Source organism: Helicoverpa zea, chromosome 29 (genome assembly GCF_022581195.2).
Source record: "Helicoverpa zea isolate HzStark_Cry1AcR chromosome 29, ilHelZeax1.1, whole genome shotgun sequence".
Classification (NCBI taxonomy): Eukaryota; Metazoa; Arthropoda; class Insecta; order Lepidoptera; family Noctuidae; genus Helicoverpa; species Helicoverpa zea.
The window spans coordinates 866,626-893,536 of record NC_061480.1 but is presented as its reverse complement, the minus strand read 5'-3'; the positions used below and the strand labels follow the sequence as shown (position 1 = coordinate 893,536).

Sequence of the window (26,911 nt, the reverse complement as noted above, 5' to 3'; positions counted from 1 at the left end):
CCTATCGAAAAATTTATATTTTTTATGAATACAAGAAAAACTCAAAATTTATGAATAAATCATATTTTAATGTAGTTTCTATTATTATTTAACATTTTTTCTATCGCATTATCATCCCTTTTGCCTCTTTTTTGTAAAGTAGGTCTTCCCAATTCCGCGTTTGCCTTTTCAATTCACACAAAATTTTAAAATGTACCTTTAAGAGATAAGAATTAAAGATTAAAATGTGATTTATTAGTAAATTTTGAGTTTTTCTTGTATTCATAAAAAATAAGGATTTTTCGATAGGATGAATATGTTTTGCATTTAGGGGAGATGTTCCTAAAACGGGTACCCCTCCTAAAACGGGTAGGCCTTGCCATTCGAATATTATAGATCTTAGTGTGAACCTGTGAGTGTAGAGTGGCACACTACCCCCCTGCCGATCACGGTCAGTCGGCTCGCGCACCTGGAGCGAGCGTGTTCGAGGTAAGACGTAAAAAAAGTTTTCTGCTGAACTTATTAAAAAAAATCGAATTATGCTAGTGCTAACTACTCAAATATGGTGTAAGATATGGTTTTCGTAGTTTTGTATTATCATTTTGCATGTTATATGCTTATTAATTGTGAATAATTAGTGGTCTCCTTGTTTACTATTTTATGGTTAAGGTAGTTGAAATTTAAAACGTGCTTTTGGGCAAAACGGGTAGGGGCATAACGGGTGACTATCCGATTTGCCCTGGAATAATTTATGATATGTATTAAGCTGACCAGTAACATTATTTATCTGACTCAAATGTAAAAAATACCTAATTTGTTTTTTTTTTTGTTTTTTTTAATTGGGTGAATAAATAGAAAAGAAAAACTTTAAATGCTTCGTGGGATGTGGAAGTTATGAAACTGGACCGCAACCTCTTGACGAAGCTATAAGTCCACCTCATACTCCAACACCAGTAGGCCAGTATATTGAAGAACTTCCAAAACCATGCAAGACTATAACGGCAGAAACACAAATTCTTAAGGATTTTATAACACCATGCAAGACTCCATCACAAACTACAATCCTTCTTCAACCTGAGGATCATCATGTAACACCAATAAAATAAGGGGCACTTCCTCAATTGATCCCACAGAAAGCTAATCGAAGACAAAGAAAGCCACAGAGAGCTGAAGAAGAACAGGAACAGCGTGATAAAGAAATTTAAATATTTTTTCTTTGATTTTTATCAAAATTATCTGTTGGTAGCATTATAATTTCAAATGTAACATTTAATGACGTAAAAGAGTAATCTAGACTGATCAAAATAAGAGAACTGTTTAACATATTTAAGGAGACTAATTAACAATAAAGATTTCCTGGATAATAGGAGGCTAAGATATTTTTTTAAATGTTTTTAAATTCATTTATCACATATATTCATTCATTACCTGCTTTGCCCAAAGGCGTTACCCGTTTTAGGACCCCCACTAGGGCAAAGCGGGTATTTCGAAGGGGTTTAGTTTTTTTGATTTTTTTCAGAATATTGAAGAAGATTACTAAGACTGTCTTATGTTTTCCAAAGTTTATTATATAAACAACCTTATGAGTACAAATACAAGTCGCATGTAATGTTCTTGGTTATTTTATTTAACATCTTTCGTTAGCTTACCCGTTTTGGGAACATCTCCCCTAACGCTCGATCAAACGAACATTCGATATTTTGAACACTCGATGTATAGACTGCGCGATGTATTGAATGTTCGATTTAATAACCATTCGATATTATGAATGTTCGAGTATTTAGAATTTCGATTTATAGTGGTCGATCAATTGATATTCGATTATTTGTTATTCGATTTGGCATAGTACACCCACTAATAGGTATTATAAAGCTGAAGAGTTTGTTTAATCACGCTGAGCTCGAATACTATTGGTCCGATTATTCCGATTTTAAAAATTCTTTCACTGATGGAAAGCTGTAGGTACCTAGGTACTCTTCCCGCATAAAAAAATATATATATTAAAAAACTGCGGGAAAACGGCTAGTTCATATAATAATCAAAATAACACAGTATGATGTACAAAAATCTGTGACTTCATAGATCACGTTTTCATACAGATTGCATAGAAACTGTTTTTGACAGTTCAATAAAAGTACCTACTTAATGAATTTGACATCGACTCACCTTCAGAGGCGGCAGAAGTTTAGAGGACATCCAAACTAATGCCGCCTCTACTGATCATAAGGAAATGTCAACCTTATTATCTTAAAATTAAGGTTTTGTTCCACAATTCGATTGCTTGTTGCAAAACTCTTCGTCTCTTTCTCACTTATAAATCTATAGGTATTATCTATCTCTTTCATTTCGTGCTTGACGTCATTGACGTGTCATTTGTTTCGATTTAAAAAATTTAATGTGAAGATGCAAAACTCTGTCTGTCTCTTTCTTACTTATGAAAATTTAGTCACTATCTATCCCTTTCATTTCGTGCATGACGTCATTGGCATGTCATTTGTTTTTGGAATAAAAGTAATATTCTGCAAAATTTTATGTCTCTTTCCTACTTATGAATCTAAGGTACTATCTGTCTCTTTCATTTCGTGCGTGACGTCATTGGCATGTCATTTGTTTTTTCAAAATGATTGTTTCTCTTTCTTATTTATTATGCTATCTCTTTCAAATGCTCAATAGAGCGTGACGTCAGAGGAGATTTTAAATAAAAAATAATAATTTGTATATATCTGTAGCTATTAAAGAGAAAACATTTTTTTGGCTTTTTGCTTGTATCCTTCAGATTTGAAAACTTCTTTCACTGTTGGCAAGCTACATTATACCCGTATAGGCCAGTAGGTAGGCTATATTTTATAAGAGTACGGGCAGTTGTTCCCGCGCGGGTGACACCGCGGGAGAAACTGCTAGTAATATGATAAGAGGAATAATTTTTTGGTTTATTTGTTTGTACCATAAAGGCCACTGATTTTGAAAAAATCATGACATTTTTGATCAGGTTTTTAGTCTTTCGATGTAGTTTTTTCAACTAAATCTATTTCTTCTAGCGATCTTCACTTCTCGAACTACTCAATAAGGTACCTCCCTAAAGAATCGATACGCAATCGAGTCGACAACCGATTACGATTACGAATGGGCCCCGGAGTCGATAAGTACGGTCAGATACCAGTACCTGATGACGTGAATGTACGCAAGACTGTGAACCCCAACACGAAGAAAGCCAAAAATGAGACGAAGAAAGATAAAAATGACGCGAAGAAAGATAAAAATGAAACGAAGAAAAATAAAAATATTGATACGAAGACGAGTAAAAATGAAACGAAGAAAGATAAAAATATTGATACGAAGAAAAATAAAAATATTGATACGAAGACAAGTAAAAATGAGTCGAATAAAGGCAAAAAGACTGAAAAAGCTGAAAATAAGGGCACGACTAGTGAGAAGAAAAATGAGTCTGAGATAACTCTAAAATAATGGACACGTATTTTCTCTCACAAACAAATTGAATTTTGTGTTACGTCGCTTTTGGGTAAAAATGTTACCTACGTAACTGCGACGTCACAAGCCCCAACTTTCTAAGTAAACATTTTTTTTTGTTAAAATAAAATTGCGTATTCAATATAGTTTGATAATCTAAAATGCGGACTAATTGTAGCCACTATTTTTTAAGAAATAACTTTTAAGTTTAACTATTGAGGTTCGTTATTGATAAAAATAAAATAAGTATTATGAAAATTCGAAGTTTTTCTTTACCTACGCACCTAGTTTATCGAAAATGTAGGCTAATAATGTAGTCTATGTAGGCCGATCAGTGATCATAATTCTATTCAGTCGTTCATGAACAAGAGTGATATGAGTGTGAAGTCCTCCGATTTGCTTTTCATTAGAGTGATAAGAAAGGCTTAGGTACATACATATACGTACGGACAGACTAAGACACCCTGAGAGCCACAACAACTGCAACTGGGGCGGAAATATAATTATACTTCAGCATCATCCTGCTGCCCTCATCACAATTTTATTTGGGGTCGGCGCAGCATGTCTTCTCCTTCCATACCTACTCTTCTATCCGCCGTCATCTCTCAAGTAACATTCTTTCTAACAATATCGAGTTTCACACAATCCATCCATCGTTTCTTTCGTCGTCCTCTTCCCCTATATCCGTCCACGTTCATACTCATCACCTTCCTCACAACATTGACTCTCATTCCTCCGTATCACGTGCCCATCATCATTACATAGTCGCTTTTTCTGTCCCTATGTCCCTTTGTACCTACGCTTTTAAATCTTGAAAACTACGCAACGGATTTTCATGCAGTTTTTTTATCAGATGTAGTGTTTCAAGAGGAAGGTTTATATATATAATAACATACGTTACGCATACGCATAGTGGGGAAATACTGTTATCCCGTGCGAAGCCGGGGTGGGTCGCTAGTGAATTATAAACTCTTTTCTCTATATTGCAACAACAACACTCTTCTATCAATGCTTCTATGCTTCTTCTCAGAAACAATCAAAACGTCATTTTTACAACGAAGTGGTTTTATACTGTTTGCGATTATTTACAATTTTCCTTTATTTTAAACTGTTTATTGTATAAACCTTTATTTTTTGGAAATATATTGAACGAGACGGAATTATGGAGATTTCACGAAGTGCTGCTAACTTTCCAGAATGTGAAATATATAAAAAGAAGAAAGTAGAAATAGAAGTTAACCAAGGTATGTCGGATGCACGTCTAAAATATATTTTCCAGTGGGATCCACCAGGGCCAAAGCCTGCCGGTGCTGCGGGGTGAGTTACCGCGGCGCTGGTAGATAAAGCGCTTCAGAAGGAACATGATGGGTTTTAGTCAGAAAGAGTCTGACACTCCCTCACGCTGCACCCACAGCGGCTTCCAACTTCCAGTCTACCAGTGTTTTAAAGTTCCGTCAGTCTAGCGACCTCCTATCTGACCTCCTCAACCCAGTTACCCGGGTAACCCACTACCCCTTGGTTAGACTGGCGTCAGACTTACTGGCTTCTGTCAAGGATGTTCAATGAAAGCCAGGACCTACAGTTTAACGTGCCCTCCGAAACACAGGCATTGGTGTCCAAGATATACTTAGAAAGTACATACAAACTTTGAAAATTTGCATTGGTACTTACCCGATTTTTAATCGAACCCACACACTCACACTTGAGAGGTTGGTTCTTTACTCACTAGGCCACCACAATATAATACCAATTTGGGGGGTCAGCTGCCTCGAAGCAAGCCAGGATTCGTCAACCTGGTCTGAATTGACGTTCTTTCAGATGTACCAACCTTATTCGTTGGTAATTAGAACTCCAAACTACGTAATATTGATAAGCCCAAAATATATAAAAGACGGACTAGCAAGTAAGATCTAGTTTTCTTCATTCCCAGTAACGTTATAGTAGGAGGTAGGATAGAGGAGGATTTTGTTAAATAATATACCTAAGATCAAAACGCACCCATATTCGCAAAAATAAATAAGTTTGAGTTATGTTTTCAGAACAGGCTCTAGAAATGTTCCAAGGCCTAGACGCGGTTTGTCCGCTGTTTGAGGAGAAACTGCACAACTATAAGCTGATGAAACACGTGTCTTTGTACACGAATGATCTGCTGAGGTGCCGGTGGAAGTCTATGGTTCGGAATATTGAGGGATGGAAGAAGCAGCCTTACCAGTTCTTGCATCTTAAGTATGTATTTATTTAAAGTATCTTATTTTTACCCATGACGGAACGGAGCAGATATTGCGTCTAAGGTGAGAGATGTGCGTTTGTGCAAAGTAATGTTCCCACCTATCTTCTAAACTAATGATCTGATTTTGATGCGATTTCAATAACGGGTTTGTGTTCGATGAGTTCATGTTCTTAGAAAGGTGTCATGGCTGTAACTAACTAGGGGGCCCACAATATTAGTGCAAAATAGCAAAGTAATGTTTCCCACCTACCTTCTAAACTAATGATCCGATTTTGATGCGGTTTTCAATAATTAACTTAAGTTTTTAAGGATTACTTGTAAATGATGTGGTCGCCTGTAATTGGGAGCGTCGAGCGCACATTTGACCTATATTGTACTTACAATGGCATAACCTAGGCAGGCACGTAATAGTGTGACTCATATCGGCAATCCTAATAAATAAATAAAACTGGGCTGTAACTGGGTTTATCAGAGATTTAAATCGTAGATTTGCCTTTTCTTACCGTAGTTAAGGTGGTTGAAAATGTGTGATCATCGGATAGAGTGGAGCGCAATATTCCTGCCTTTAGGGGCTTGTGTAAAGCCGGAGTGATGCACACCACATAGATGCTGCACACTTTTAGATGCTGATTATCTACAAAACCACGAGAGTAGCAATTTGTTGCAACTAATGACAGTTAGTAGCAATTAGGTAGCAACTCTCTATGTGTGTTTCGAGGGGATCTATGAAGAGTTACAGAGAATCTCATGGTCACTTCCACTATCGCAATGGCAAATGCTCATGCTCGCATCCTACCGGCCGCAGCCCTGGTTTGCAAATTACAAAGTGCTTCAGAAGGAACAATGACGGGTTTTAGTCAGCAAGTCTGACACTCCCTTTCCTCTCTCTCCTCTCCGAACCTATGAGGCCTAAACGCAATCTTAGTAGGTACGACCGTTTTTTCAGCGATTTCCACTTCAACAACTACGCAGTCCGGTACAACCCCGCTGAGACGGTTGCAAACTGGCCGACATACAGAGTGCACTTGAAATGCGGTCCCGGAGTCGATGCCTACGGACAAATACCTATAGCCAGTGATCTGAAGACCTTTCGGGCTTAGCTTTTGTCTTCTTTTAATACCTACCAGTGAAATTTGCTGTTTCAGACATCAGGTACCTAGAACTATTCTCCATTCGAGTAGGCAGTAGGCATTTTACTAAAGGTGAACAATCTTGATCCTTATGACTTTTACTTCAAAAGTTTTTGAAGTATATGTAGTATATTATATGCACTATATTATGTAGTTACATACAGATTTTTTTGTAGTTTGTTTACCTTTGGGTTATGTGCATACTGAAATGGGCATGCGTCACAACGGCTTTGGAAACTCCACAGAATAGAGAATATTCCTTAAACCGGAAAAAATTGCTAACAGGTGCTACATCATAGATATTATATAAAAATGTTGCATATAAGCATATCAAATACCTACTACAGCTATGAAATAAAAACGCATAATGACTCTTTTAAAATAACATTTAAATCAATTGTTTAACTATTCATTGACATAATTGATTTTGAAAATATACAGAAAGCAGTAGCTAGAACGCCTTTTTATTTCATACAGGTACCTACTAGTGCCCTGCAGCGTTTTAAGCCTGCTATATTTCATAAATATATTATGTACCTTCCTTCCTTTTGATATACTGCGTTATTAAGATCTTCTAAGTGAACAGACGTCTAGCAGCGACATAATATTGTTCTTCCAAGTTTTAAATAAAATTAATTCTTTTAATATAATTTCTATATCAACGTTGAAATAAGAACCAAATTGGAAAGATAAAAAATTTGGTGATTCGTTTGTTATAGCCGTTATTTTGTAACTATTTATTTTGCTATTTACCCAATATTTTTGATTTAGTTTTATTGTTTGAAATCAATTTATTGTTATTGTTGTGCTATTTTATTTACTATAGAATTTATTTTTATATAACTATTAATTGTTTTTAGTTAAAAGTTGTTTCAAACTTGTGGGTTACCTACTTGGTCCTCCCCGACAGTACCATTTTTGTTGGCGCCCAACTGGGACCGTCTCTTAAAACGTCCTATCTTTTTATAATTGTAAAAGGTTTGGTAAAATAAAAGCTTGTATTAAAGTAATAAGTTTTTTTTATTTCTTAAATTAATATTTTATTAACAATGTTGCAACTTTTATTAAGAAAGAAGCCACAGATGTTAAATATCTTAAGTTTCTATATCATTCTTTGTTTTACCAGTTTCTTTCTCAAAAACATGGCCATGTTGCCTTTTCAAATGGCGTCGCCAAGAATCTTTCGACTTGAACTTAGCGTCGCAGTAACTACAACAGAACGAGCGCAAATCTTCATGCGTCCTCTCATGTCTATGCTGATCGCATTTAGTAAAAAACCGCATACCACACTTCGTACACGGATAATTCCTTTCTTTTATATGAACGGAACGGACGTGCAATTTCAAATTTATCGATGACCAAAATGTTTTTTCACACAAGGAACAACTAAACGTCTCTCTTTGCAAATCATGTTCTTTAACTTTATGCGCTCTCACTAAATAGGAGTAACGAAACGTCTTGCTACACAAGTTGCAATAGCTTTTCAAATTTCGAACGCCATGCGCTTGACGTAAATGCTTCGTTCTTGCCGCGCTTGTCAAAAAAATGGCGGGACACTGCGAACATTTTTTCTCTCTATGCTGCGAGTGGACGTGGGAAGATAAACTCTGACGATTTATGTATGAAAGTCCACATATTTCGCAAACGTTGTTAGTGAATTCATAATGAGTATTCATGTGAATTGATAATCTTAAATACGTATTGAATTTTGTATCGCAGAGCGCGCATTTGAATCCGTCATGCAACTTATATGGCACTAAGTAATGATCTTTTCCCTGGAACGCGACCTTATGTTGCATTTTTAAATGGTCCATTAATTTAGACAAATCGTCGCATTTTTCGGAGCAAATATTACATTTTAAATCCGATATTTCGGCATTTTTGCAGGATAAGCCTTTTAATCTATTTACTAGGCTCTTAATTTTTGTGGTAGCGTGGGTAAATGAATGTTCTTTCAGTTGACCTAAGTCAGTGAATCTCATATTACAATGTTGGCAACCGAATTTATTTTGAAACGATTTAAAAAGGCAGATATTCGAGTTTTGTATTAGTTTCAATGTATTCTGGCGTTTGTAACGCAAACGCAAGTCCGACTGAGATATTTCTTTTTTGTTTTCATTTTTCTTCTTTTTTTTCTTAGCTGTAAAAAACAATACTTATAAAATGGTAACACAGATTTCTAAATTATCTTATCATCATGGCAACACTAGAAAACCTTAAGTACAGACGCCAGCAGGTGAATGTACCTTCTTTTAACAAGTATTACAGACACCCATTGTTATGCTACTATCTGTAAAATCCCAATCAAAATTGAACCTTATAAGCAGGTAGGTACAGATTGTAGTACCTTGATGGCGATTGTTCGCGCCTGTTAGGGTGTTATCAGACCAATCGATCAATCGTCGATCGACTGCATCGATCAACTTCGATCAATATCGATCGACTGGTCTAATAGCTTTAATTGATCAACGGATATCGTTCGACTAACCAATCGATCAATCGTCAATCAATGGCGCGGCGGGCGCGGGCGGGCAGCGGGTGACGTGACGACGGCGTCTACTAATCCATTCTGCCATCGATCGATGCCGTCGATCGACGATCGATCTATTGGTCTAATAACACCCCGCCAGTACATAAAGGGCTTACGAAGAAACATGCTGGGCTTAGTCAGTAAGTCTGACACTCCCTCACGCTGCACCCACAGCGGGAGGGGTCGTTATGATGATTTCCCACCAAAAAACCTTAATGGGCTTGAATCTTTGAATAAAAAGTAACTTTAAAAATTACCTGTATCACCTATATTCTTGATATTTCTCTTCCTCTTTTTACTTTTAGAGGTTTCACCAATGTCTTCATCATTACAAGAACTTAAAAGTTTTGCATATAAACCTACATTATGTTCTTGACAATCAGTATTTTCAAAATCGGAGGTACCGTCATCATTTTCTATTTGTTCACCTGCAGTATTCATACTTTCTTGTAAATTAATATTTCCTGTATTTTCGTCAATAGTGTTGTTAGAGTTTAAGGAATAATTTGTATCAAGTAAAATGTTTTTTTGATCTGTTGGCTGTTCAAATTCATTTTTGCATTTTTCTTTGAATAATGAGTATGTTTTTGAGTCTATTGAATTTTTTTGGCTGTTAGGTTCCAGTTGGATGACGAAGAATTTTCCTGAAATGAAAGAAATAAAATATTATTTTTTGTTTGTTTCTATCCTAAAGGCTCCGAAACTACTGAACTGATTTGTAAAATTCTTTCACTGTTTGGTAGCTATACTATCCAGTGTAATCCTCTAAAAAAAGTCCTGTTTTAAAAAAACTCTGCACATATAAAAATGTTTCCTCCTACCTATATCAGTTTTGAAGTATAGATAGATATCCTGAGAGATGTCGGTTTTCGATAAGACTGCAGAAAAACAATTTTATAAATCAATTCAGATTAAAAATAAAACTGATAGCTTTACCTTTCTGTGATGTATCTGAAGTAAAATTTTCCCATTTAATATAATTTTCATTAAAAGAGTAATCACTATTATTGACAAATTCATCTAAATTATCTGCTTCTCCAATTATTGTATTGGTGGTAGTGCCTAAAATAAAGTGTACATTTAAAATTTTCTTATCTTGTTGTATATAGTTGTTGCTAGTTTGACTGCTGAGCATGAGGCCATATACAAATTTGAGGGAGTTACGGTCTTAGCTCACATATACAACTCTGCTCACTAGCCAAAAGAATACTGTTCAAACATGGGCTTCAAGTATTGCTCTTTAGATATACTTTACATTGGCAACTACTGTGCCTTGAAAGTTGCTCGCGGCAGGCAGGACCTAATGAGCGCATCCGGCCGTGCTCTCGCTGTGGCGGCATATTGACCTGACATAGTGTAGTCTCACTATAAGACGAAAGAAGAAGAAGAAGAATTGGCAACTTGATTGTCTGACGATGGTAAGCTCAGTGACAGCAATCTGTCTGTAAAAAATAAAAAATAAAGTGGTATATAAAAGGGAATTTTTGAAGCCCATATTTTAACAGTACCTATTACTATCTGGGTGTTAGCTGATTATAATTTGGCTAATAATACCGTCATTCAATTAATTCAATTCAATTCAATGTATTTATTTGTGAGCATATATATATTATGGTAGATATTATCTCTCACAAGTACCTTTGCCATTAGTTTCCAAGTGAACGCTGTTCCTGAGCATCTCCTGTACGTCTAGAACCTTCTTCTTGTAAGCTGCTGCATTCCGAAGCTTGGAGACACACTCTTCACAAATTAGACTCCTTTGTTCATCATTAATTACTATCTGCAATGGAAATAATAATTTTAAGTTGGGGAAAAAAAACCAGTGTGTATGATGATATGAAATGGCTGAACTAAAATCAAGTAATTTGATCTAAAAATAGAGGTAGTCTAAATTTTGAATAACCAGTCTAACTAACTAAGACCTGTTTATGTTGTTGATGAACTTGGACCTAACGGTTGTTATGTTTCTCAGTGAGGTAGGTTTGTGAACGTCAGATAACTTGTCTGTAGCTTTATGTTATATGCTGATATTCAGCCTTTTCTAGTAAGGAAGCCTATTAGCTGGATAAATTAGGATATAATTACTGAAAGTTCTGCAACTTTAAGTACTCATTTATTATTCCATAGTTTTTTTTTAAAAAAAAAGCTTTGCTATCGGTACTTTAATGAATGTGGCTGTGCACATAGTACAGAGCATTACTTTATTTATCTTTCTAATGAAAAGCAATAAACTTATACTCACATTGATGTTAAAAATATTCAACAACATTTGGCAGTAATTTTCTGTGTCTTGCCCAAAATAATAGTCATTAGCCATGTCTTTATAGCAGTCTTCTGATAAACAACATCTGCAGAAATATTTCTCGTTCATGACTAGAACAATTTAATAATTTCAATTTAATTTACAAAACGATAAAATATTTGCAGATTTGTTTATTTTCTTTCTAAACATAGCACTGCGTTCCAGCTTCCGCCTTGCAACTTAATGCATGAAAACGAGACAAACTATGGTAATTTTTGTAAGTGCAACAGAGAAGACGAAAAATGTGGTTGTCAAACTGACGTTTACGTTTAGATCCTGCTTCGACTCTCATCTCTCGTACTCAAGGGTTTCAACTGAACTAGCAATTTTACATTTGAATTAAAATATCAACTATTTCTCAGTTCATGTAATGTAAAATTTTCATGTGAATGCTATTGTCACTAAGATCTTTTATTCAATAGTTTTACAAAATGATCTTATTATAGGGAAACTAAGTATCAAAATATTCATCCGCATCGCTGTCAGCTGGGATCGTGCCCAAAAGGCTGGCTGCATTGCCACGCTGGATGGCAATGCATATCCTTTGACCGAAGTATAGGCCAGCCCTTTGGTCACGAGTGGACTCCACTAATCGCTTACTAATTTCTCGAAAGAGTCTGTGGGCACTTGGGCCCCATGGTCCCAGGGTTTCAACCCCAAACGGCTCAAAAATGCAATTGCCGGTGAGGTTTACATATTTGTGCCGCTTGAGGTTTTCCGCGGCTGCAGCAGCTGCACCGACACAGCTCGCCGTACTGGGAAGGTGGGAAGGTGCAAGGGTGTCGACGCAGGTTGCGTCCCACACCAAAGACCTTCCCATCTTCCAAGGCATTATAGACATCCCGTCTGGTCTCTTGCCATCGTCGCGCGCCAAGCCTCTGGGTTCTAAAATGGCTGGCACTCCGGCGGTGACAAGAGCACGACGGATAATGTCATTTATGCTGGCGTGTCGTGCCATGCGACCAGCACTTTTGCTACAGGAAAGACCATGGTGCCCAAGGCGGTCCACAGATTCACCGCACTGGCAGCGATGCGGAGCCGCAGTGGGAGCGCCGAGGCGTAGGCATGTAGCGAGCCGGAATGTAGTGTCACCCAGCATGGTCCCAACGCTGGGTGACGGCAGTGCGTGAAGCCATAACCCTGACTCCCACTCTCCCACAGCCAGTAGGCGGGCACGCTCAGCAGTATTGACAGATGTTTCAATTAGTTTATTTCTCGTCAATCTGCAGAGCGGCTCGTCCCACTGTCTCTGGGAAGCCGGGTTGTCAGGGAAGGCTGTGTTTGGGCAAGCCACTTTCCAGGCGTTCATGCCATCAGTCAGACACGGCACCTCAGAATCGACCAGTGAAGGGGCTAAAATTTTTCTGGTCAACTCCTTAGTGCCGCAGACCGAGGATAGGAACGACGGTAGACTTAAACTGGAAATTTTGCGGACACCGAGGCCACCGAATCTGATCGGAAGGGTGGCTTGAAGCCACGCTCGGTCGTCCAAGGCCAAATTAAAAACAGATGTAAAAGTAGAACGGATAATTTGGTCAATTCTGTCTAAAAGATGTGGCTGCTTCCATAAGGGAGAGGAGCGAAGGTTGTATATAAATTTTGGGCCAAAACAACAGTATTTTACTAAGGTAAAAGCCGAATGAAGATTAATTTTAAAAAGTCTATCCGAAATGTCATTAAAATTTGAAATTTTGTTATCTATGAATGTTGTGAAACTTTCTTCCAAAATAGGTGAACCTAGGAGGTGCAATGATGTTTCGTCCAGAATTTTAATTTGAGGTGCTATGACATTAAATTTTGATATGACTGTCTGTCTGTCCGGGATGTCAGGAACAAAAATTTCACATTTTGATAAATTTAGATCCAGGCCATCCATTATCCATTGTCACTTGAATATAAGGGCTTTATTGAAAGGCAGAACACGTTTAGTTTCTTCTTTTATCATCATGTTGACGTTTTGGCCTTTGGCATCTTTCCTAATCTGACATTGTTGTTATACTGTGTTTGTCGATATTTGTGTTTTTTTTGCTAAATAATATAATACAATTAGTTGAATTCTACACTAAACCAGCTTTTCTAATGTAAATAGCGAATGCAATTAGATTTAAGTCTATATATAAGAAATTCAACAATATGACGACGAAAAAGGGAAAAGGTCCAACATTTGATGGTGGTTTGTGTCGATGCTGTGGAAATATGAAAAAATGCCGTGTTTTGAACATAGAATACGAGAGTTTTGGTGAAAAGGAAGTATATTCGGATATGATCATGGATTGCTTCAGTTTACTGGTGAGATATTTCCAATAGTTCCATGAAATAGATTAGATTTTCTAATTACCATGTTGCCTTGACTCTTTATTTATTGAATAAATTTTACGTACAGTTTCTGCCCACAATCACTTACATCCCGAGGGAACTACTTCTATACCCAGATATGGATAAAAGTAATCTATGTCCTTCTCCTGGTCCTGAGCTTTCCCATTCAATTTTCAGTTGTTGCATATAATATGCTGGCTCTTTGCTGCGGTTTCCCTTGTATACCCTGATAAAATATATCCTTTATTATTTGGGGATAGACAAGTTTTCCAACAGTGAAATGAACCCTAAGATGACCCACTGACCAAATTTTCAAAACTTCAGTAATTTCGGAGCCTTGAAGTAATTACAGAGCAACAAAAGTCTCCACCTCTAAGGCACACTGACCAAAAAATATTCTGATATATCTCCATACAACTTGGACACCAATCGGATGGCACGTTAAACAGTCAGTCATTGAACATCCTTGGCAGTCATTACGGGTAGTCAGAAGCCAGTAAGTCTGACACCAGTTTAACCAAGGGGTATTGGGTTGCCCGGGTAACTGGGTTGAGAAGGTCAGATAGGGCAGTCGCTGCATTTAAAACACTGGTACTCAGCGGCACCCGGTTATAAAGTTAGTTGGGAAAAGGCTCGGAAGATGATGATGATGATTTTATCTTTGTACTAGATGTAGTTTTAAAACTTGGTATAAAAGTATACATTGGTATCAATCTAACCCACTTCTTCCTTCCAGCTATCCCACTTGGACGGGGTGCCTTCCGAGCGTCTGATCTGTGCCACCTGTGTAAACAGGATCCGTGACGCGCTCAGCTTCAGGCGACAAGTGTTGAGGTGCGAGGAGGCATTCCTGCAGATGAAGATATATGATGCTAAGGCTGATGGTTTGTTTGTTTTGAGTTTGTTTGATTAAAGTTAATCAGTTCAATATTTTTTTTGAGTTATAGTATAGTTAGTATATATTAATATGTATGTAGTTATGGTATAGTTAGTATATATTAATATGTATATAGTCTGCATATCCAGGATTGAATATAATTCAACCAATGCAGTTTTTCTAAGTTGAATATACTTTCTAAGTATGTGTTAGACAGCAATGGCTGAGTAAAGGTGGAGGAAAACATTTTATGAAAACCTGGACTAAGTCTAAAGTCCAAGTGTGAAATCGTCACTCCGCCTCTTGTGCACATGATTAACGCTCAAGCCATGTATTCACTGAGAAACAATTGTTTATAAACACTGTTTCAGAAACAAAATCTACGTGTTTCTGAAACAAATAATTTTGTTTCAGAAACATATAATTTTGTTTCTGTAAACACTACGTGTTTATCGAATGTTTCTGTGCTCCCCACCCGTCGCGGGGAGCACAGAAACAAATCAGTTGCGCAACATATGGATACAAGTGTGGACGCGTGTTTCATTTGTTTATAAACGCCAAATAAATGTCTTCATAGCAAGTAATTTCTCTTTTCTTTTTCTTTTTACTAGAAATGGACTTATGCAAATAAATGTAGGCACCACACAACAACACTACTTCCTCGGGCGACATATTGTAAACATCTGACGGTGTGGACGGCAGTTTCCGAAACATTGTTGCTGTAAACATCTACGTGATGTTTCAGAAACTGTGTATCTGAAACATTGTTTCCCAGTGAATACATGGCTTCATACTTTCTCCTTATGAGGCTGCTGCCTCTAAGTGAGACGTAACAAGGCTGAAGAAGAAAATTATCATAATACTAATAAACAAATGAACACAGATATGACTTTACATATCATTAAAATAACAGCAATAATAATTTCACACTCACATTACCTTACAGACTCAAAGCCAGGCAGTCCGTGGCTGCCCAAACTGGATGTGGATGTGGTAGTGAAAGCTGAGCCGGTGGCCACAGACCCGCGCAGTGATGACGAACACTGTGCCGATGCGCTAGCTGATGCGCCCGGTAAGAGAACTAACTATTTAGTGCTATTACTAGCTCCCGATTGTGGTTTTACCCGCGTCGAGAAGGAACTATTTCCTGCAAATTGGTGAAATTTGATCTATGTCGGCTATTACTGTAGGTATATTGGCAAAGTTTCCTGTAGTTTCTGTGTGAGTAGGGCTGCCATCTCGAATATCGCTAAACCCGGACAAACATTTAAAAAACCCGGACATTTGGCGTAAATCGCATTTTTTCCCCCAACGAGTACGATTTTTTTTAAACAAAGTAATACCTAATTTGTAATCCATTTACTATTAACATATACTTAAATTCAATGAGGTGCTTCCTTACATGAAAAGTGTCCGGGTTTTCCCCGGACACTTCTTGAAACCCCGCCCGGACGGCCCCCGGACGGCCTCCAAACGAGGACAAATCCGGGGAAACCTGGACGGATGGCAGCCCTATGTGTGAGTTACAAGCGATCGTATGTACAAAACTTCCTGTTAGAATTCAAGAATGTTTCTTACTGAAAACAATTAGCCTTTATAAAATCGTTAGTTGATTCCCGCGGTTTCATCCGCGCAGCACTTCCCACACCCGTAGAAATTACATATAGTCCGTGTCAGCCAGGAATAGTGTAGCTTCCTTCAATAAAATGAAATGTTTTTTTACTTCAGTAATCTCTTATACATATATGTATTTTTTAGTGCCTGTGTACCTATTATATTTATCAAAAACTATCTAACAACTTTCAGAAGACGACCTAAAACCGGACAAAATGGACGCCGATCCGGTTAACCCGGTTGACCCTGACGACCCGGATGACTTGCCCCTAACCCATCACATGACTAAGCCAGAACTCACGCTGTCGAGTGAACTGATGGAGGGAAAAGAGCTATCACCACCACCGGTTGAAATGAGGAAAAGTCCCAAAAATAGGGTGGTTAAACCTATTGTTAATAGTAATAGGGTGGTTAAACCTATTGTTAATAGTAATAGTAGGTATTTCTTTATATTTATTTTTAATTAATGTTTAAAAATGTAAAGAACCTTAATTATAAAAATCTCTAATCATCATTTTAACTAATCTAAACTAACTAACAGCCAGTTTCTTCATCAAAAGTTAAAACCAAAGTAAAAGTCAAAGTAATGTCTAAAGTAAAAGTAACGGTCAAATTCAATTTTTCTATTAGTTTTGCTGTCACTTTAGCCTTGAAAAAACGAATTTGACCGTTGCTTTTACTTTAGACATTACTTTAACTTTAACTTTTGATGAAGAAACTGGGTGTTAGACGTGCTTAAGCAACGTTTATAAGTAAGAATTTTCTTAAACAGACCTTAAGTATTACTTATTATTTAATTCACGTTTAGAAGTAAGGCTAGTTAGGTTGTTAAATAAATGAATAATGTAAATAATATACAAGAGGGAACATGTCTTTGTTTGTTGGCTTGTAACCTAAATGCCCCGAAACTGCTGAAACGATTTGAAAAAAGACAAAATATAGGCCTATGTTACTCAGGAAGTATTTTTAATTTTTCATATGAGTTCAGTAGTTTCGTAGCCTTTATGGTATAAACAAACTAACAATTTTTTTTTCTTTATTTTATCAGAATAGATTCTTTATTATATCTTCCTTATATTTTCGTTTTTAGGGTTCCGTACCCAAAGGGTAAAACGGGACCCTATTGTTTCCGCTCCTCTGTCCGTCCGTCCGTCTGTCACCAGGCTGTATCTCATGAATCGTGGTAGCTAGAGAGTTGAAATTTTCACAGATGATGTATTTCTGTTGCCGCTATAACAACAAATACTGAAAACTAGAAAAAAATAAATAGTTGGGGGCTCCCATACAACCAACGTGATTTTTTGCTCATTTTTGCTCGATATCCATAAATATATATAGAATATTACTTTGGATGGTACGGAACCCTTCGTGCGTGAGTCCGACTCGCACTTGGCCGGTTTTTTATATATATTTCTTATAAAAATTACTTTAAAATACGTGTAATAATAAACGACAATAATATATACTAGGTATTAAAATATATTCCCTTTCATTTCCAGAAATACCGATGTCAAAAATGCAACAATTAATGCGCGAGAGAGACTCAACATACATGATGGAAACCAACATTTTAACAATAGTAGAATACTCTTACGTCTGCCCTTTCAAATGTAGACACAACCACTTGCTCTGTTACTACTGCGGTGAACTACACTCAGACCCTGCTTTACTAAGAAACCATACCATTGAACTACATCACCCGAAGAAATTTAAAGTCACCGAGCACAAGAAAATGGTCAAAATTGACCTCACAAGAATTGATTGTAGACTGTGTGCTATAAAAATAGATAATTTGGAAGATTTTAAAAAACATATATCGAGTGTACATAAAAAGAAGTATTATTTTAATCATAAGGATTCTGTGTTGCCGTTTAAACTGACTCGGGATGAGTTGAAGTGTGCTATTTGTAATGTGTTGTTTCCGTACTTTCATGCGCTGAATAAACATATGAATGAACATTTTAGTAATTATGTGTGTGAAACTTGTGGTTTAGGTAAGTTTGATTGTTTTTTTGATAATTAGTTGGGTAGTTATCTGGGTTTAAAACTTTATCGTATAAAATAGTTCGTCATATTCTTTTGGTAACTTTAAATAACGTAATTGTCATTTGTTTTTTATATACTTTTACAATATAAATATATAAAATAAGAAAGTTTATCAAAAAGTTTGATTGAAGCCGAAAGATATCGTATTCTTTTGGAATACGAATTTAAAATAAGTATCATCATCATCTGCCAGCCTTTTTGTAAATTGGGGTCGGCTTCTAGTCTAAAATAATTTAGCTGAGTACCCGTGTGCCACATGGAGTGACAGCCTAACTGACCTTAACCTAGTTACCTGGGTAACCTGACCTTTGAGACACACCAATTTAACATGTCTTCCGAAACACGGAGGAATTGGTCATGACAAGATAGTCACCCATCAAAAGGCTGATCGCAGACTGAGTCAAGCTGCTTAACGAGCTCCACCTATATCTAAAATAATATGCAAATATTTAACCATCCTAATCTATTCTCTATTCTATACTCTAAAAACTAAAAGTAAACAATCTTGTCAGGACTTTTTATTCAAGACTAACTTTAAAAATAAAATGCTGCAAAAAAATCTATGTAAATACTAACAATTACTTGATCAATTAAAACATTATTTTATGCAGTGTATATTTGTCTAATATGTATTTGTCCAAAAGTCACATCAAAATTGTTTACCTTTAGTTAAGAGCCTACTCAAATGGAGTAATATATAGTATTAGCGACCCGCCCCGGCTTTGCCCGGAATAACAGTATTTCTCCAATGTTTATTGGATGTTATTATACATATAAACATTCCTTTTGAAACACTATATGATAAAATAAACCGCTTCATAATCCGTTGCGTAGTTTTGAAGATTTAAGCGTATAAAGGGACATAGGGACAGAAAAAGTCACTTTGTTTTTATACATATTTTATAGCTACTATTAACCTTTTTATCTACAATTCATATGAATATGAATCATGATGAATAAAATAAAATAAAGAATAAAATAAAATTTCCAGGTTTCGTCGACAAAGGCCGCTTCATGATGCATCAACAACGCCACGAACAAGGCGACTACCCCTGTCCCGACTGCGGGAAAGTGTTCAAGGCGCAGTACAACAAGGAGCTACATGTAGACCGCGTGCACAGGAAGAAGGGACGCGTCTACTGCCCCAAGTGTGATGTTAAACTCATGTCTTACCCGCAGAAGTTGAAGCATTTGGTCGAGGTAAGGGTCATCATCCTCCGAGCCTTTTTCCCAACTATGTTGGGGTCGGCTTCCAGTCTAACCGGATTCAGCTGAGTACCAGTGCTTTACAGGAGCGACTGCCTATCTGACCTCCTCAACCCAGTTACCCGGGCAACCCGATACCCCTTGGTTAGACTGGTGTCAGACTTACTGGCTTCTGACTACCCGTAACGACTGCCAAGGATGTTCAATGACAGCCGGGACCTACAGTTTAACGTGCTCTCCGATACTCAGTCATTGGTTTCTAAGATATACTTACTCGAGGTGAGGGTAATTTGAGAGAAGATCAATAAAGAAGAATGGGCGTTCCTGGGCCATCGGCGGCCAGTAATGAAATTGGCATCAAATGATAGCTCTAGGAATTGAAAACAATAAAAAATGAAAATGAAAAATATTTAACGGCGTTATCCCACGGAACATTTGGGAAAAAAGATTTTTGCATATTACTGCATTAGAATTGTATAAGCTAAGCCACTTAATTATTCGCAGTTTTTTGATGTTAACTTTATCCAGTGCCCTACTTGCCCTTTTACGTCACGGCATAAGGCGTCATTTTCTATTACTGCATGTTATAGTAATCGGCACGAATCTTGAGCTCTGACCTTCACCTGCGCAGAAGTAATTTATTGGGTCCCTTTTGTGGTATGAAGTGAGGCGCGGGGGCGGGCTAAAGCGGTGATTGGCCCGCAGTGCGTCGCGTCATAGCCGTCACTCGGGATTGGTTCTTTGCTAATAAATCACTTCTGCGTAGATGTAGGTCAGAGCTCAAGATTCGTGCCGATAACTATAAGTGCCTATTTAAATTGAGTACATATATTCATAGTTATCATAATAATTTGTTCGCAGGTACACGGTGAAGAGCCTCTAAGCTTCCCGTGCACGATGTGTGAAAGGATATTCGACACTAGAAGAACATTAACTATACATAGACGGAAAGACCATTTGAAAGATTTTAGGTAAAGTATTATAGCCTTACTACAAAAACTTAAACATCTGTTGAACACTTGTCTAAAAAATGTGGCTGCAAAACGGACCTTCTTTCAACGTCATAATCTGTCATTTATTTAGACAAGTGTTCAACAGACTATTAAAAGTTTTTGTGGTACGACGGTTATTATTTATTTTTGTTTCTGTTCTAACTGCCCCGTTGGTCCCAGTAGTTGAAAGCATCCGGGTTCGATTCCTGGGATGGTTTCAAATCGCTTGGTGGGTTTTAGAAACAGCCTTAAGGTGAATACTTCAACTGATTGGGTGAAAGTCAAAAATTTGAAAGAAAAGAAAGAAAGAAAAATTATTTATTGACACAAGCCATACATACACATAGAAAAAAAACAAAATAAAGTAACAAAAGGTTGCGCCAAATAGGTCCAGTTCAGCATTATGCCAGACAGCTAGTGTCTGACGCTGGTTTTCAAGTGGACCTATGCGGAGTTGCGGGTGTCCATCGGTATGAACTGATTAATGCTCTATAGAGAATAATAATAAAACTACTGAACTACTATTAAAAAAAAGAAAAAAAAAGAAACCTAAATCATAATCGGAAGGATTAGTCACAAAAATAAAAAGTGGAGGTAAACATAAATAAATTCATACTGTGACTAATCGCAATCCTGAGGAAGCATCGCTCAGCGACGATTTTATTTCACACAGATGAAATGTTACGGTGTACACATTCAAAGAGCCGTAACTGGTTTCAACATCTGTTATCATTGCTCAGCGTGCCACCGATCATTTGAATTTGAACACCGAACTTGAATGCAAAATATATCAAAAGTCACTTCATACTATTTTATATTTGACGGAATTATGTGTACTCTTTTTATATAACATCTTCAATCCCCTTTGTTAGAATCTGGGCCTAACTAAATTACATTACTATCGATTAATACATTATATTTTAAACTAATCCGGGACAAAACAGACTCATCCTCCGAGCCTTTTTCCCAACTATGTTGGGGTCGGCTTCCAGTCTAACCGGATGCAGCTGAGTACCAGTGCTTTACAAGAAGCGACTGCCTATCTGACCTCCTCAACCCAGTTACCCGGGCAACCCAATACCCTTTGGTTAGACTGGTGTCAGACTTACTGGCTTCTGACTACCCGTAACGACTGCCAAGAATGTTCAATGACAGCCGGGACCTACAGTTTAACGTGCCATCCGAAACACAGTCATTGGTGTCTAAGATATACTTAGAAAGTACATACAAACTTAGAAAAGTTGCATTGGTACTTGCCTGACCTGGAATTGAACCCGCGCCCTCATACTTGAGAGGTTGATTCTTTGCCCACTAGGCCACCACGAGAAAACAAACTAAATTTATCTAATACTTATTTAAAATAACTTTAATTACAGATACGAATGCCAATGCTGCGGCCAAAAGTTTTTCACCCGCTTCGCTTTAAACAACCATATGCCTACCCACACGGGTGAAAGGAACTTCAAGTGTAAAGTCTGTGAAAAAAGCTACCCCAGACTGAAAACCCTGAAAGACCATATGAGGATTCACAGCAATGATAGAAGGTACCGTTGCCATGTGTGTGGACAGGCCTTTATACAGAACTGCAGTCTGAAAGGGCACGTGAAGAGCCAGCATCCGGAGTATCATGTTGGTATTTAAGTTAGAACGTCAGAATTAGGTCAATTTGGCGGCCATGTAGTCACTTTCTCAGTCAAACAGCCACTTTGTTAAATAACAGCCACTTTGTCAGTCATATAGTCACTTTGTCAGACTATAGTCACTTTGTCAAACAAGAGCCACTTTGTCAGACAAAAGCCACATTGTCAAACTATAGACACATTGTCAGACAAATTACCACTCTTTCTCGGTCTTCTATTAAAGTTGAAATGCAAAATAAGAAAGAAATATTTAAAGACCACATCAAAGAATATCATGTTGATATGTAGCTTAAAAAGATCAGAATTGGTTAATTTGTCAGTCATATAGAAACGTTGTCAGTCATGAAGTCACTTTATCAGTTAGATAGACACTTTGTCAGACTGAAAAACTCTTGGGCATTCATATAGACACTTTGTCAGACTGTTACTGTTACAGCCTTTTTTTTATCGTCCCACTGCTGGGCTGCGGCCTCCTCTCACACGGAGAAGGATTGAGCATTAATCACCACGCTTGCTCAATGCGGGTTGCTGATTTCAGACTATAGTCCAGGTTTCCTCAAGATGTTTTCCTTCACCTTTTTATCAGCCATTGGTGTCTAAGATATACTTAGAAAGTACATACAAACTTAGAAAAGTTGCATTGGTACTTGCCTGACCTGGAATTGAACCCACGCCCACATACTCGAGAGGTTGGTTCTTTACCCACTAGGCCACCACGACTATTGACACACGATATAGACACATTGTCAGACTATAGTCAGTTTTTCAGCCACATAGTCACTTTGTAAGATAGACAGACAAACTGACAAATATATACCAACTTACTTTATGTATAAAAAATTAGGACCATCTTTAAAATAATTATATAACGGTTTATATAGCAAATTATTGTTTTTTTGTAAATATTTAATTTAAATAAGCTACAATTTACTTGTATTACGTATTAAGGATGATAATTAATAAGAATTATATGTATTTATTGTTAATATAAATAAAATTTCAATCATTATTTACTCAATAGTAACGAATATTCCTTGTATAAAATATCAGTATTATTTATTTTGAAAATTCGACCTTTTTTCGGCGATTTTTATAAACCTTGTATGTAAATAATTGTCTTAATTGTAAATAATGTAAATAAAATTTGATTTAAACTTGTTTATAAATAAATAAATAAATAAATAAATGCTTTATTGATGCAAATCCTTACAAAATGTTTACAAAATGCTTAATATCTAGCAGGATTACAATTTAATTGAAGGCATACAAATGTTGAGACCCTGGCCCCTAAACTAGGAATGCCTGTGTCTTAGGAGCCAGTGTTCTACTGTCACTTGGACACTAATAAATCCTTACCATGAAACGAGCTGGTTGGCTGATATTACAAATAGGTGTTCATTGATATAAAATGTTTTAGTAAACAAAGTTTATATTTGATGGACTAGATTAAATGAAATTAAAGTTGATTTTAGATATATATAAACAAAAGTAATAAAGTAAAATGTGTGTGGATGGTGGTGTATGTAATCAATAGAAGAGTTGTGTGTGAGGTGGTGATATATGTAGGTGTGTAAATGGGTGTGTGGGGGTGTATAAGTGTGCGAGTATGTGTTGTGTGTGTGCTGAGTTTGAGTTCGATGAGACTGAGTTTGCGATAGTATGAGCTTGTTGCTTAGTGTTGTGTTATATGTCGGTGAATGTGTTTCGCGTCTGGTATGGAATATTTCGTTATAATTTATGTTGGAGTGATTAATAATTCCTCTGTTTGAGAGTAGTCAAGGAGGTACAGCATGCTCTTCAGCTTATTCTTAGCTTCGTGTTTGTTTAGTTTTGCTATTTGGGTGGTCTTATTAATGTTCCTGTAGATTAGAGGGCTCAACACATATAGCTGTCTTCTGGCAAAGGTGGTTCTATGTTTAGGGATTTCGCAACTTATTCTTTGACCACGTTTTTTGGGGTCTGGAGGTGGTACTTGGCAATGTTTCCAGAGAGTGGCTCCGAGTACATAAAGCTGTCTCACCGTCAAAAGTTTGAGCTCGGTGTAAAGCTGATGAGTCGGGTAGCGGAATGGCTTTTGGCACATAACTTTAAGTACTGCCCTCTGCGCACGTTCCACCTCCAGGAATTTTGTTTTTGCCGATCCCCCCCACGCCAGAATACAGTAGCCTATGATGGACTGGCAAAGTGCATAGTATATCATTTTTATGGTCTCCAAGTCAGCAGAATGCCTTAGTATTTTGAAAAGGTGGATAGTTTTCCTGACTTTACTGGCAGTAAACTCAATGTGTTTGGTCCATCTCAATCCATCATCGATCATCACGCCCAGATATTTGACTGATGTTACTAAAGGGAGCACTACGCAAGAGCAGGACAGCGTATCCAGACATGTGTGAGCTTTAATTGAAAATGTGTTTGGGGGTTTCATGCCAGTATGGATGGCGAACGGGATGTAGTTAGTTTTTTGCAGGTTCAGGGTAAGTAGGTTTTTGTGAAGCCATGCCATGACTGTTTGCAGGGACTCTTCAGCGTTGTTTTGCACCTCGGCCCAGTTTCTCCCGTGCACTATAATTGTTGTATCATCCGCATATACGAATGTATTTGCAGATGGTAGGGGAAGCATGCACAAGTCATTGATATAGACTAAGAAGAGCGTTGGGCCGATAACACTTCCCTGCGGCACCCCGTATGACATTATCTCATCAGCACTCAAATGCGGTCCTATCTTTACACAAATTTTTCGGTCTGTCAGGTAACTCTTGAAAAGGTCGTGGACAATGCCTCGTATGCCGATGTTGTGAAGCTTAGATAGGAGGGTGGGAACAGAGACCGTGTCAAACGCTTTTGTTAGATCAAGAAACAGACCCAGGCATTTCTGTTGACTGTCTAATTTCCTAGCTACAAGTTCAGTTAGGTCTAGCACTGCATCTTCCGTAGACACTCCTTTTTTGAACCCGTACTGATTTTTTGCTATATAGTTGTATTTATGTAGGTAGTTTACCAGTTGTTTATTAATAATTTTCTCCATAATCTTCGACAGAACAGGTAGTACAGCAATGGGTCTATAGTTATTTACACAGTCTCTGTTCCCACTTTTATGTATTGGGTGGATAACGGCTTTTTTAAAAGAATTGGGGAATATCCCTACGGTCATAGAACAGTTTATTATGTGAGTGATAATCGGTACGAGAACATGTCGACAAAGTTTTATTAGTTTTACAGGGATACCATCCCAGCCAGTGGCACTATCCGGTTTGAGGTTAGAGATAATGGAGTCCACCTCATCATTATCCACTTCAAGAAGAATAAGGGAGTTGGAAGGACATACGCCAGGGGAGAGATGTGATAGAGAAGGTTGGAAGGGAAGGTTGTTTATCTTGGAACCTAGCTTTTGACCAATGTTCGCAAAGTAGTTACAGATGTGGTTAGCTGCTTCGCGTTTATCGGTTATTGTACCTAATAGCTCATAGGGCGGATTAATTTGCTTTTTGGTGTGTGTAATTTCTTTGATTTTATTCCAAAGTTTTTTAGGGTCGTTTTTTACTTTGCATAGCTCATTTTGCTCGTATAATCTTTTAAGTTTTTTGAGAAGACCATTACAGTAATTTCTATAGCGTTTATAAGAGGTTTGGATTACATAGTTTTCGGGTGATTTCCTTGCTTGCTTGTGAAGTTTATCACGGTGGCGGATGCACCGTAGTAGACCGGGTGTAATCCAAGGTTGAATAATTCTGTTTTTTCTAGGGATGATTACTAATTTTGTGTGGCTGGTTATAGCAATGTTTAATATTTTCGTTAGTGTGTCAGTTGCTAGGTTGGGGTCATTGGTATTCAGAACTTCCGAGAAGTCGTAGGTTTCGATTTGGTTTACTAGACCAGTGTAGTCAACTTTTGGTACTTTGGAGGCCGGCACCGTTCCTCCAGTGAGTTTTACGTTATTAATAGCTAGTACAATTGGAAGGTGGTCGGTTACATGTGACTCAATCACTAGTAATGTAGCTGATTTGTCTGTTTTGAGCATCACATGATCTATGCAGCTATTAATTCTTGTAGGTAGCCGGTGGGCAGGAAGCAGGCCGTGCGTGGCGTGTAGTGTTAAGTATTCAGCAGCGCGTTCCACTAAATTATTTGGTTGGATGTCTATATTTGTGTCCCCTACTAAACAAAGATTTTTATAGTTTTTTAGAGATAGGAGCACGTTGTCTATGATTTTACTGTATTACTGAATACACGAATTTTAATTAAAAATGTTGTATTTTCTTTCACTTCTGTGATCTGTTGAGTACTTTTAAAAGTTTATTGGCAGACAATGAATCTGACATGATGATGTCCTCCAAGCCGATTATCGGCCACGGCGGCTGTTCTCATATAAGGAGATCAACCAGCTGCGCAGGACATATTATAGTGCACGAGCATTTGCGCAGACACAGGTGCACTCCCTATTCCTTCACTTTCGTTGTCCGATGGGACGACAACCCGACACCACTGCAGAAAGATGAGGCATCCATCCAATAGTTTTTTGGTAAAAAAGAAAACAAAAACATACGTCATTACAAACTAATATTAGTAGGATACAAATGAAAG

General features: G+C 37.4%; 2 protein-coding genes and 1 long non-coding RNA gene across 5 annotated transcripts; 2 read left to right on the top strand and 1 right to left on the bottom strand.

The window, feature by feature from the left end:
* The first annotated feature begins 410 nt into the window (after nucleotides 1-410).
* Nucleotides 411-1,102, top strand: LOC124644228. The gene is made up of 2 exons (XR_006986032.1): nucleotides 411-468; nucleotides 840-1,102. It is a non-coding gene; the product is annotated as an uncharacterized LOC124644228 (long non-coding RNA).
* A 6,706-nt stretch (nucleotides 1,103-7,808) lies between these two features.
* Nucleotides 7,809-11,794, bottom strand: LOC124644293 (PR domain zinc finger protein 5-like). 2 transcript variants are annotated; one of them, XM_047183563.1, is made up of 5 exons: nucleotides 11,580-11,794; nucleotides 10,976-11,117; nucleotides 10,274-10,399; nucleotides 9,595-9,981; nucleotides 7,809-8,947 (listed from the first exon to the last, which is right to left on the bottom strand). In XM_047183563.1, the coding sequence occupies exons 1-5, from the start codon at nucleotides 11,706-11,708 to the stop codon at nucleotides 7,902-7,904; spliced, it is 1,830 nt and encodes a 609-aa protein (XP_047039519.1). In that variant the 5' UTR covers nucleotides 11,709-11,794; the 3' UTR covers nucleotides 7,809-7,901. The 2 variants fall into 2 exon arrangements, with proteins under 2 accessions (XP_047039519.1, XP_047039520.1); XM_047183564.1 differs by lacking the exon at nucleotides 11,580-11,794 and adding an exon at nucleotides 10,593-10,779 and having other exon boundaries at nucleotides 10,976-11,093.
* A 1,820-nt stretch (nucleotides 11,795-13,614) lies between these two features.
* LOC124644261 (zinc finger protein 555-like) lies at nucleotides 13,615-22,617 on the top strand. 2 transcript variants are annotated; one of them, XM_047183519.1, is made up of 8 exons: nucleotides 13,615-13,928; nucleotides 14,692-14,839; nucleotides 15,779-15,904; nucleotides 16,639-16,851; nucleotides 17,946-18,440; nucleotides 19,484-19,692; nucleotides 20,560-20,669; nucleotides 22,067-22,617. In XM_047183519.1, exons 1-8 carry the CDS (start codon nucleotides 13,773-13,775, stop codon nucleotides 22,329-22,331), a joined length of 1,722 nt encoding a protein of 573 aa, XP_047039475.1. In that variant the 5' UTR covers nucleotides 13,615-13,772; the 3' UTR covers nucleotides 22,332-22,617. The 2 variants fall into 2 exon arrangements, with proteins under 2 accessions (XP_047039475.1, XP_047039474.1); XM_047183518.1 differs by having other exon boundaries at nucleotides 16,639-16,881.
* The last annotated feature ends 4,294 nt before the right edge of the window (nucleotides 22,618-26,911 follow it).